The 13,873-nt window shown below is 32.4% G+C and overlaps 1 protein-coding gene across 15 annotated transcripts in view; it reads right to left on the bottom strand.

Moving 5' to 3' along the window:
• sfxn5a (sideroflexin 5a) overlaps positions 1-13,873 on the bottom strand; it is a 63,928-nt gene that overhangs the window by 30,407 nt on the left and 19,648 nt on the right. For all 15 annotated transcript variants that reach the window (NM_001243309.1, XM_073919658.1, XM_073919650.1 and 12 more), the window contains 1 exon segment: positions 9,907-9,997. In NM_001243309.1, the coding sequence (NP_001230238.1) occupies positions 9,907-9,997 (91 nt within the window).

Here is a 13,873-nt window from a genome sequence, read left to right on the forward strand (position 1 = left end):
CCACATTGTATTGGCAAAACAAGAGTGAATTGTTGCTTTTATAGTTTGCTGCAGTAAAGTTTCGTTTTCATTTTCTCTCTGTGAGAGCTCAGACTCACGTGTGGATTTACAGTGTACGCGACGCTCGACATCAATAACTTACGTGTCTAAGGAGGATTATTGTTTACCTAAGAGCTGTTCTCATCTGCAAGTGCTGAGATCCGGATTCTCTTGTAGTATTCTCTTAATAAAGACGCGGCTCTAGTTGCTGGTGATTGTCCTGTCTCTACAGATTTGGTAAGTGAGCAACCAGTGCTCTTTGTTTATTCAGTTTGTTCGTATCGAACTAAGTTAACCATTGCACAGAGTGTAAACATGTTAGCACCACAACCAAACTTAAACCTTGTGTAGGGTTTTCACCGCATTTAGTGACCTGAATAACACACGCAGCTTTCTGACGCTACCTGCCATGTGCATCTAAGTTTCCAGGAAACGTGGAGGTTTTTTTTCTCTCATTCGCCATGCGGTATTAAAACATTGCATGAAAAATACACGCTTAGAGCAGTTCCTCGAATCAAATATCTCGTTTGTCGCGAGGGGCATGAATGAATTCCCTGAATGAAAGAGCCAAACTGCAGTTAGTCCACCATTTAATAATTTGGCAAATAATTCGACCACAGATGTCCATGTAGGTTAAACACCATCACTTTCTCCTGTGTGTGTGTGTGTGTATTTTGACTCTGAAACTCGCGCGTGCCCAAATAGACACTCCCACACCATCTCACTTTTCTTCCTCTGACACTCCCCCCTAAACAGAGCTGGACATGCCCACTATTCTGACTTTTTCCAAAGTAGAGGTGTGAAAACACCCTGCTGAAACGAGGGGGTTTCATGGCCCTTTAAAATAGAGCCCTAAAGGTGGCCAGGCACTATAATGGATGTCATTTGTAGCTTTATTGCAAAACTGACCCATAATGGACGCATTTTTTGTTGCTAAGTAAACACATTTGAGTTTCATATGATTCACTTGCAAAAAAAGATAGCATTTGTAGCTTAAGATTAATTTAATTTACTGTAAAAAAAAATGCTTCCACACAATTCCTTCATGTTGTCCCAACACAAATCGTTTAAGTTAACTTAATTACTTTCACAAATTTAAGTGGATTGAACATAAAAAAAATAAGTTGTCCAGAAAAAACTCAAGAATTGTGTTGATTCAGTTCATTTTAAAAAGTAGCTTGAAGCAGCAAAAAAAAAAAAAAAATTATGTTTAAAGTGAAGACTGTAAAGTGTTATTTTACATTTGATTATTCAATATCTGTATCTTTTGTATCATCTTTTGACAGATTATGCAGAATATCACAAAAATCACTGCAATCATTGTAAAATAATGAATGCTTCAAAGTATTTTAGCCAGCTGGTGAAGAAAAAGGTTTCATATGCTTCGTAGACAAGAAAATGTTGCGATGTCAATTTTTCCTAATATTTTGCGGCAATGTATTAAATGACATAATAAAAAGTCATAACAACTGTTTTTACTTTAATTTAATTTAAAAAGTTAATCTTGTCTTTTAAGTTGAAAAAAAATTACTTGATGTTTTTAGTCTTAATTGATGCAAGTTAAAAAGACCCAAACAGTTAATTTAAGTGAGCAAAATATGTTTTACAAGGTAGTACAAGCCCTATTGTGCAGGGAGAGGTGGAAACCCAAAAGGCTTATATAAAGCATGCCTAAATGATGAAAAGAAAACTAAACAAAACAACTACAAATCAGCTAAACGCTAAATTACAATTACAAACATATAAAAGCATACAAAGCAATTACAACGTTGCACACACATACAAACGGAAAAAAATAAATAAATCATGAAGTCCAAAGACAAACCACAGATATCACATAAAATGCATGGGAAAATACACATTTACATAAAACAGCATTACTGTGATTCTTTATGCATCTTTTATACTTGTTAATATTTCTTGGAATGCCCCCTTCCCCCCATTATTACTATGGTTATTTATTTTTTTTTTTATTGCATAACAATAACAACAGCATACAAAAAATTGAGGAATACAGTGCTTACAATTTTTCACATCACAGGAACAAATCAACATACAATATAAAATAATAAAATAAATAAAATTGTGAATAAAAAAGAAATTCACATAAGAAAATCATTTCTAAAATTACATACATCCTTGGAGATTTTATTTAATTTTGAATGTCTTTTAGGGTTTCGATATAATGTTTAAGATCAACTTTTTATTACTATGGCTATTACATCACCTTCATTATTATTGACATCACAGTTACCATCATCAGAGACTATTACATTTACCATCTAGACTATAACATTTATCATCACCAACTTTAGTATTATCTATATTATTTGTATTACTACTATGAATGCTAAATATTATTTAAAAACTATTGATGATATTCTGATACAGTTGAAATCAGAATTATTTTTGAAGATCTTTTTTGTATGCTGTATATATTTCCAAATTAAGTTTAATAGAGCAAGGAAATTAAAATTTTCACATGATGTTTGATAATATTTTTTACTTCTGGCGAATGTCTTAGTTGTTTAGTAAGGTCAAAATTATTAGCCCCTTTAAGCTATATATATTTTTTTGATTGTCTAAAGAACAAACCATCGTTATACAATAAATTGCCTAATTACCCTAGCCTGCCTAGTTAACCTAATTAACCTAGTTAAGCCTTCAATATCTAGTTAAATATTATGTACAGCCATCATGACAAAGATAAAATAAATCAGTTATTAAAAATGTGTTGTTAAAACTATTATGTTAAAAAAATGTGTTGAAAAAATCTTCTCTCTGTTAAAGAGAAATTGGACAAAAAAATAAACGTAATGGTTAAACAATGTAATTGCCACAACTTTGATTGAGCGTATTATAAACATCAGTGTTTATATCTGAACTATAAACTATTATACCAGTACTTCTGTGTTATTTGATTATTTGTAACTTTTCAATAATTTGAATGAACCGCCAACTTTTCCAGCATATGTTTTACGCAGCAGATGCCCTTCCAGCTGCAATAATCACTGGAAAACATCCATACACACTCATTCGCACACATACTTTATGGACAATTTACCTTACCCATATTTGAATCTCTGTTCGACACAGACTTGAATGCAGCACATCAGAGGATTAATAAACATATGCAAATATTGATCATTTATAGTTTAGGTTGCATGGGTGTTTGAATTTGGATCTCAAATAGGCTTGGGCGATGTCGACCAATTTGGCATCGTACAATGTCTAATGTGAAACATCGCGACGGACAATGGCATTGTCATCATAGGTGGCAGTGAATTAATTATTTATAAATAATTAATTAATTTATAACAAATAATTCATTTGTAGCCTACCATTTCAACAACCTGAACGTGGTCTTTGTTTTACCTAATCTTAAATAAATAAAGATAAGTTACACACAAATTACCACCAGTCAATCACTTTTTCCATGGCACTCTGGCATGAGTATAGGCAAAGTGATCTGTCATTATTAGGGCAAAGAAAAACTTGGTTGGTAAAAAAAGGTGTACAACCAAAAGGAACCAACCAACAGTGTCTGAGGTTTTCGCTAAAATTACTAAGTAAAAGCGTGAATGCGAAAGATTGAAGCAGTGTACTGACCCGCTGACTGCCTGGAGCTCAGACGAGCGCATGACAGTTTGAGTTTGTCTGTAGCTATGTTTCCTTCCAAAAATGAGAATTAACTTTATGTGCAAAACTGGATTATCGCATAAAATATCAAAGTCAAAGTAAACAAAATCGTCACTTTCTGAATTATCTGGCACCAAATATCAACAGCAAAAATGGAGTTTGTTGCAAAAAGAAAAGCTGCTGGTTTGTCCATTCATTTTTTTAACATCACATGATCTCCTATAACAAAATCACATAACTTTTTATTGCGCATACTGGAATTTGTACAATAAAAGTGTTTACATCATAGTTTTTGTGCATCTTTTATCAAATAAAAAGTTTATTTTTTTATGTGCAAATCCAAATGCATTTTCAGCAGTGTAGTGTGGAAAGAGGGCTGTTCAGAAATGCTAGATGAAAGCCAGTGTGGATGTTGATTGTTTTCATTCTGAAATGCCATTTTAAAACTAAGTCGCATTAGTGTAAACGGTGTGCATTTTTCACGAGCGGGTTTAAGACGGGTGCAAGGCGGAGGATCACTATGCCGGCACATTGCTCATCGCCAATGGCATAAATGACCTAACGCTTTTATCAATCTTTCAATGATTAAATGTGCAGCTATAAACTGAATGTGTTCATGCCATAAAAGACATAAAATGCAAATAATATCTATAAAATCTATAATTTGACCCATATACAGTAAATTTTTGTTTATTGCTAAAAATACATCTGTGCAACAACTCATTTGGTGGTCCAAAGTCACATATATGATCATAAACTGACATTTTCATAAGCCAATCACACAAAACTTAAATATTCAGAATCAATGTGTTCGCTAAAATGGTTTTCTCTAAATGGACCTGAATAAATTTCACCCAAAACTGGTGAAAATTTTATACCTTGATTTTTTAGCAAAAGAAAATTTCTATCACTTCCAAATATGACAAACAGTTCTGCTAGATTGGATCGTACTCCACCCTCCTGTGCCATACATATCCAACACTGAACAGAGCACTAATAATCTGTTAGAGAGTCGCCACCAGTGGAAATTGAAATAAAAGCAATCAAAGCCAGAAAACAGTCTTGATCTGGAACGCCTGCGCTAAGAGGGGTTAACTGGATATAAAACAAATAGCTTCATATGGTCATGTCAAAGTGCACACATGAATTACAAGTGGGAAAATGATTAGAATAATGATTTACTTCCTGGCATTATCATCTGTGGCATGTGTTGAGATTGGTGTGGGTGTTTTGAGTGAGAGAGAAACGGAGAAATAAAGAGAGCCTGAAGCCTTTTTAATTTACAGGCTGTGTGTTGTGAGTTATCAGTGTTCAGAGCTGCAGTGTTGTGGGGCTGAGTTAATTGGCTGAGTAAATAGCTATTCACCTCTGAGGGGTTCAGACCCAGGACAATTAACCACACCCACTCACACACATACACACACACAACAGAAAAAACAAAAATCGAGAACAAAGAAACAAACACATGCTAATTCTGACATGAACCATGTCCTGTTTTATACTATCTAAAATTTTAGGTTTTTCGATTCAAATTTGTTATTTTTAATTATTACTATTTTTAATATCTTGTAACCCATTTTTAAAACAGGGGTTGGTTTTGTCTATAATTTAGCCCAATTTGGTTTGAATAGCTTTACAGTTTATTTAATCTAAAGATGCTAAACAAATCAATACAAGGTATTTTAAACATCCACAATGAGGAATGTAATTTCATAAGCATTTGTATGTATTTCATTAAAAGTGTGGCTCTATTGAACATACTCATAACTTATTATGATTTAATTGTACAATATTGAAGTGTTAACAGCATTTCAAAGTATAATTCTTTCATAGTGAAAAAATGTTAATAATTGAATAATTATAAAAATACGTAATATATGTATTAGTTAAAATTAAATTCATTTATATTCATATGTAAGATTAACAAATTGTTGTTCTACCAAACCTGACTCACATTTTCCTTTGACACTGAAATGTATTAAATTGTCTCGCTAGCAAAATGTACAAGCAAATTAAATCTGATGAAGACTGTAATTGTAGCACTAGCACTTTAATTACATTGTATTCTGTTGTCATTACAATGCAAATGTTTTAAGTCACACTTATTAAATACAGTTTATTAATTTACTCAAATCATTGCATAAAAAACACTGAAATAGATACCATTTCTGTAATCATCTTTCAATAACTTAGCTTGTAACATATCTTTTGTTTGCAGTGGGACATACATTTTCAGTCATACTGTGAATAACAACAGAAAGTAAAAAAAAACAAAAAACATGAAATTACATATATTAAGGCTGCACAATAAATCATGTCAGCATCGATTTTGCTATGTGTGCATCTGCAATAGTCACATCACAGGATCTTCAATGTTGAGTTGGCATTATTGTTTATTGTGATCAATGCACAATTATAATACAGTAATAATGGTTCACCCAAATATTAAACATTACTCACTATTTTCAAATGTTTATGAGTTTCTATTTCATATTGAACACACAAAAAAAAGATATTTTAATTACTCAAATGTTTGAAACAAGTGAAGGGTGAATAAATAGTGAGTAAATTTCCATTTTTGTCTGAACTATCCCGTTAAAGCCTGTGAATGTGCAATAATTTCAACACTACAAAGTTTAAAACATCCGGCCAAAATAAATTATAATGTTTGTAACTTTAATAAAAATTACATTATAAACAATAAAAACTATGCAGTGTTGATTGTTCAATATCTGTATCTGAATACTGTTAGACTCTCCAGAAAACTGTAATTCACTTTTAACTTTACTATAGTTTATTTATATTCAATTGAAGTCAAAATTATTAAACCCCCTTTGAATTTTTGTTCCTTTTTTAAATATTTCCCAAATGATGTTTAACAGAGCAAGGACATTTTCACAGTATGTCTGATAATATTTTTTCTTCTGGAGAAAGAAAGTCTTATTTGTTTTATTTAGGCTAAAACAAAAGCAGTTTTGAATTTTTTTAAAAAAATATTTAAGGTCAAAATTATCATTATACAATAACTTGCCTAATGGGGCATATGCGGAATTATGCTATAGGACTTTTAAATTGTCAGTAACCTTGGTTAAGCGCTTCCGGTGAACTGTATGCAAGTACAAAATCGCCGCGTTTGAAGTCTGTTTTCATTAAAAATCAGCGATCTCCACTGGCTAAGTGATATTCGATATAAAGTGGGTCTCAGATTGTAAAGCACTGCATTAAATTACATTTCCCCCTGCCATGTCTTAAAAATATGAACATTGATTTTACCCCAGTATATTCAATGAAGCTTCTGCACTAGCCTGCCGATTCTGATGGGTGCGTGCGAGTAAACGGCTTTTTGTCTCGTTTTATGCTTGAGCAACTAAATGAATGCCAAAGTCCATTTAACTGATTGCATTTTAATTACATAACAACATCGATACTGTAAAATGAACTGTATAAAATGGAAAAAAAGTCACATTAACTGTTCACAGGAAGTTTATCAGCATGGGAAGAAACGCTAGCTACCCTTCCTGCCTATAAATGTCTCTCCAGCCTTTAAGTTTCACTTTAAGTTGTATAGAAGTATCTTGAAAAAAATCTAGTTAAATATTATGTACTGTCATCATGGTAAATATAAAATAAATAATTGTGTTTAGAAATGCGTTGAAATAATCTTTTCTCAGTGAAACAGAAATTAGGAAAAATAAACAAGGCTAATAATTCAGGGGGACTAATAATTCTGACTTCAGCTGTTTTCTTGTTTAGTTATTTGTTATATATTATTCAAAATCCAGTCCCCTACAAAATAACCCCAATCGATCTAAAATGAAGAAATCTTTCGCATCGCAATATATAGCAGAAATACAAAATATCACAATGTCAGATTTCCCCAATATCGTGCATGCATATACATAGAAATATTATTAGTGCACTATATTTGAAATCTTTAAAATGCATAATTTTTTTTTCACCTGATAGGGTTTCAGATTCAGTCAAACAGTCTTTTCACAATCTGCAACATGCTTGCAACTTTATGATACAAAAGACTGATAAATTCATAAGGTTGCATTTTAAGTGTTTCAAAAGGATCATGAAAGCAATCTTCCCTTTCTTTTAACAAATAAGAGATCAGTGTCAGACCTAAAAACTCTCTTATTAGTCTAAAACCAGCTCCCATTGTAGGCAATCTGCCAATAGGATAGGTTGAGAATATGCCACTATTATGTTTCTAAACTCCGCCTTCACAGTAGATCAACACCTACTTCTATGTAGTGGACTGTTTAGCTCTGCAGTGCCGGTTCTAAAGAGGTGGCAGAGGGTGGCACCAGCCCTCCAAAAATATGTTTGACTTTAATTAGACTTTTCCTGTGCTGATTTAAAGAAAAAAAAAATCAGAAAAAATTTAACTGAAAATTACATTTTACTATTTTACTACTGCTTTGTCTGTTATTACAGATTGTTTGATATACAATCAGTATTTATGCATTTTAACGTAAATCACAGAAGCATCCATCTATGAAAAATCATTCTAAGTCAAACATACATGCATGCAAAAGTTCACAAAAGACATAAAACTGTCTTTTATTTAAATGTCATCCAATCATATCAGCGGGCATAAACATCCAAGTCAACAATCTGCACATTTATTAAAACAATGTGTTGCAATAAAGGATCAAAACCGTACAGAAGGTATTTAACATTCTTTTATTTGGTGTAAAAAGCCTGAAAACATTATGAGTGGACCTCAAAGAACACTACAAAATAAAAATAAAAATTGTAGTTTATGAACCCCTTTTTTAATATATTTAGTCAAACCTTTCAAAGTGTAATAACAATGATAAACAAATAAGCTTCCCTATATATATAAATAATATATCGATATAATCACAATATGTCTAAATTCAACTGCCAACGAATCTCTGCTGTGTTCTGTTAAATGCCTTTAATTGCCTTTTACAACTAAATACTAAAAAATAATAGCAACAACAAAACAGCCCTATTACTTATCATTTTTTTTTTTTTTTTTTTGGTGTAAAACCCATGAAAACATTATTAGTGGATCTCAGAGAACAGCAAAAAATGAAAAAAAAAATTAATATATGAACCCCTTTTCTATATATTTAGGCAAAACCTTCAAAAGTGTAAAAACAATGATAAACAAATGAAGCTTCCCTACATACATATATAAATAATATATCTATATAATTATAATCTAAAATAATTATTCAATAATTTAAATTCAACTGGAAACCCGTCTGCTTGTTCCAATAACTGCCTTTAATTGCCTTTAACAACTAAATACTAACAAATAAGAGCAACAACAACAACAACAACAACAACAACAACAAAACAGCCCTATTATTTATAAATTCTAAAAAAAAAAAAAAAAAAATTGGTGTAAAAACCCTGAAAACATTATAACTGGACCTTAGTAAACAGCACAAAATGGAAAAGAAATGTTTCCCCTTTTTAATATATGTAATCAAAACCTTTAAAAGTGTAATAATGATAAACAAATGAAGTTTCTGTACATAAATAATATATCTATATAATAATATATATAAATTCGACTGCAAAACTGTCTCCGCTGTGTTCCATTAACCCCATTTAATTGCCTTTTACAACTAAGTACAGAAAAATAAGAAGAAGAACAACAACAAAATGGCGGCCTGGAGATGGGGAACCCAGCGCTAACACAGAGAGCACTTTAGGCCTAATTAACCAATTAGAGAGCGGCAGCCGAGAGATAACAAGGTCCCGTTACCCCTGCCCAGAGGTGAGGGCCAACCTGCTGATTTAATTAAAGGGGGAGCAAAACAATTTAATTACAGCCAAGCGTCCCCGAGGCATTGTGGGACAGTCTCCTTCAGCCCCTGTGGACCTGTTTGAGTCTCAGAACACTAATGCAACACTGAGATAACATTTCAGCAGCGTCGCGGATTCATCAAAACAGCACATGAGCTGAACAACAATAAACAAACGCTCCAGTTTTAATGCTCATTTAGAAACCCAGTGTCATTACAAATGCAATGACGGCAAAGAAGCAGATTGAAAACTGTATGTGCTAATTAATTTCGTGATCATTTTATGCTTTAATAATAAGCAGTTTAGCATAATCACGTGACAGGAAGCGGTTGGCTGATTGGTGTCATGAACACAACAGGGCAGATTAAGAGGTGCGTGGCAGCAAATTAAGCTCATATTCATCGCTAACACAAACATAAACACGCACATACATACCGACAGCAGGGAATGGGATGAACCGCTGGACCAGGATCCTCGTAGCCGGACTGAAATGCTCAGCTCTCTTAATAAGGACATTCAGCCCCACCTGTGCACACATACACAACGTTTCAGGACTCATTTTTTATTTTATTAATATTCATTTTTATAGCATAACACACTGTAAAAAATGCAGGCTTCTACACAATTCATGTTGTCCAAACACAAATTAAGTTAACTTAATTGTTTTTACAAATTTAAATGGTGTGATTTCAATGATTGATCATTGAAATTGTGATTTTTATTTTAAAAATACAAAGTTTGAACAAGAGATTCTACATATTTTGGATTACTTTGTTTGGATATGTATCCTTGTTAATGTTGAGGTAATGCGTTATAAGTAACATACTTTATGTAATAATATTATTTTTTCAAAGTAACGAGTAATAAAATGCATTATTTTTAAAACGAAGTAATTTTATTTAAGTTGCTTTTAAAAAAATTAACAAGTTTTTTTAACCTCGCTTAAATGGCTTTTACAAAATATATTGCGAATTAAAAATGACCTTAGTCAGGTTGAATCATACACTTGATGAGAAAGCGTGCTACGAGAAAACAAACAGTCGGCTAGCACTCATCATCATCATCATCATCATCATGTCTCCTTTTTCACAGCAGATAAGTCAATGTACTGTTCTAGTAACTGAATAATTTGGGATTGTGGTTTATTTTGAGTCAGAGGGAGTATGTTTGTGCTTACTGAAAAACCAAACCGTTTTACAGCAGCTCAATTAATGAACTGGTTCAACCAGTTCACTGATAGAGCCGGTTAAAATAAACAATTTATTTGTCTGTTATCACTACAGACAGTCAGAAACAGAAATAATGTCAGACCGGCAACTTGCATTTTTGCAATTGATTCTTATTTTAAACTCATCGAAGAAAAAAGGTGTATAGTTGTTAAGTGTAGATTATGTGTATAAGTAAAACTCTTGTCAACTGCAAAAAACAGTTGAAAAAAAAAAAAAAAAACAATGTGCAGCACTACACCCGCACCCCACCTCCAGCTAAACAACAAATAATTGACATCAGTTCTCCAGATAAAGCATTTAATTAAACTAAATTCAAACAGAAGGTTTTTGCTTTTATTTTTATTGAGGAGATGCAGCCTATGTCTGAAGTAGAAGCAACTATTGTAAGATTTTTTTCTCTTTTGGGAAATGATTTGCACATTTGTTAAGAACTTGTGAAGCAATTTATTCAATGTTTAAATTAAAGATTTGTTTTGTTTTGGGGATGTTTTTATCGTATTACCGTTAATTTTGTTATTAAACATTTTAAAGGTTTAAAATCTGTTTTTGCTTGAATATAAATTATTTCATGATAGTACTCATAGTTTTTATTTCAGTCTTTATCTCAACAGACAGTGAACTAATAACACAAAACATACAAAAGTAACAAACACATTACTTGACATGCTTTTATCTATATGCACAGCATGTATAGCTCTTGACTCAGAAAGTTCTCAAAATATAATCTTACATTTTTTAAAGGAAAATGAAGGTGCAGGTCATATAGGTGATAGTTAATTACTATATTAAAAAGGTGAAAAAACACCTGCAAGTTCTGAGAGAGATCAAACCTCCAGGTAAGGAAAAGTAACACAAAAGTAACTCAAAAGTAATGTATACTGCATTACTTTCCATAAAAAGTAACTAAGGGATTAGTTAATTTTTGGTGGAGTAACTCAATATTGTAATGCATTACTTTAAAGTAACTTTCCCCAACACTTATCCTTGTAAAGTGGATTAATGAAGAACCCCCAGTTTAAAACAATGGCTGCTTGCAGCCTGCAACAAAATAACACTTGAGGCTTTCTCCACAGCTATGAAGTACAAACTTTTCCCATATTTATCAGACCTGGGATCCTTTCTTTTATTATCTAGAAACCTTTAAGTCTCTAAGACTAAAAGCTTGACTTAGCCTGGACAAAAAATATATAGTCTGCCTTTTTGTAAAATAATTTTGTATATAATGATTTTTTTTATAATTTAATTTAATTTATTTTATTTTTTATTATTTATATTTTATTTATTTAATTAAGTTAATTTTATTTACTATTATTATTTTTGCTTTAAATGTTTGTGTGGGTGTCAGGGTTTAAATACATGAATGATGGATTTTATCTTATTACTCAATGTAAATTTCTGACATGTTTTTGCACAAAAAATGTTCATTAAAATATATTTAAAAAGTAGTTTGAACAAACAGCTAAAAGGTATTTATTCATTTACAAGTGCATAAACAGTACGTGATTTGGAAAAGGACTTCGAATATACGAATAAGGGCCAGACACCTAGTACAATAACGACGTGTTTGCCGCGATTTGTTGCTATTTTCAGACCAGCGCAACCCTAATTTTCACATTTTGCACAACGTTGTTTAAATTGCAAATCTATTTGCGCCACTTTGTGGACTCATAGGCAAAAAATAAAATAATTAAATTGTTATTTACTGCATTTCTTATTTTCTACATAAATAATAAAAACCACTACCTCCAAGTGGCCTTTTCAGTTTATTCATGACAATTTGCATTGTATAATGGTATTATTATTAGCAGTATTATTTATTAAATGCATATTTATATTTGTTTTAATAAAAACATGCTTAGATTTGTCCACCTGTCGGGTTGGAGACGTATGCATCACCATATGCGGATGTGTCTTTAGATACCAAAGTTTTTTGACCACACTTCATTATTATTGTTCATTTATTCGTTTGCTGGAAAATAGAACTTTCCAGGTTTAGAAACAAATTTTTGTGCTTAACAAACAAAATAATATTTGTAGGCTAATAGATGTCTTTAGTGGAGTGCATACAACACCATTTTTTTATATACATGAAAGTAAAGGATCAAAGTAAAGAGTATAAGTAAAGACAAAAGGTGGAATAGTGGAGGCTCATCCTTTATTCTCATGCTACAGATGCTTTGTTTAACTGTTTTCTTGCTAGCAGAGTGTTCAGTTTTCCACTTACAAAGTCCGCCATGTAAATAGCAAATATGCCATGGCGTGACTCGGGGAGAAAACTTTTTTGTTAAATATAAAAGCCATTACACCTTTGAAATGTCTGCACAATTCACAAAACCAACCCTCCGTTATTGTGTGTTTTATAAGAAAATTGAAGAGTTCAGATGCAAAGACCTCTATCTGAAATATTCTTCTAAAATCATTTTTCATAGCCGCCTATTATTATGTTCAGTTATTTCACCTTAAAAGCAATAAATATAACATATTCTATGTCTAAAAAAAATCAATTAGTGAACCTACACACAGGATCCTGAGAAAAATGCTACTTTAGAAGAAAATTTCAGATGGTACTTAGAGGTTTTTGAATCTGAATTCTCCTTTTCTTGCATACTGTAGAAACAAAGATGTGCAACATGCGCCGAGCATTTGCATTACCCAGTGTGCCACAGCTCTGACTTCATATTACACTTATCTGTCCTTTATTTAGATAGTGACATCTCACACATAATCCTAACGGAATCAGTCTTCTGATTCAAATTCAGCCTCATGTCTATTGCAACAATATAATCTTACTCTAATACGACAAACATAAAAATCGTGTTATGTTCATCTGTTTTCATAGTGACCTTAAAAGCACGTAACTCCCTGCGGGCTGCAAGACAGGTCGAGGCAGGTTATGTTAAGCTGTTTCTCTGGTCATCCCAGTAAAAGGGCTGTCTAACAAACATCTGAGAAACAAAGCCATTCACATGCTTTCCCTTTCCCAGCAGGGCTCTTCAGAGGGACTGTAGTTTTAATTAGTGCCCCCTTCCGCATTTCTCACAGGCATGGGGCCATTTGTAGTTGTCGTCACCCTGGTTCTGCTTGTCAGGCCCCTGGGCATCAAACTGCTGCCCAGCAGGGCAGCTAATTGGCTCTAGAGAACACAGAGGGCGGGACTACAGCCGTATGCAATT

This window comes from Danio rerio, chromosome 13 (assembly GCF_049306965.1).
Source record: "Danio rerio strain Tuebingen ecotype United States chromosome 13, GRCz12tu, whole genome shotgun sequence".
Taxonomy (NCBI): Eukaryota; Metazoa; Chordata; class Actinopteri; order Cypriniformes; family Danionidae; genus Danio; species Danio rerio.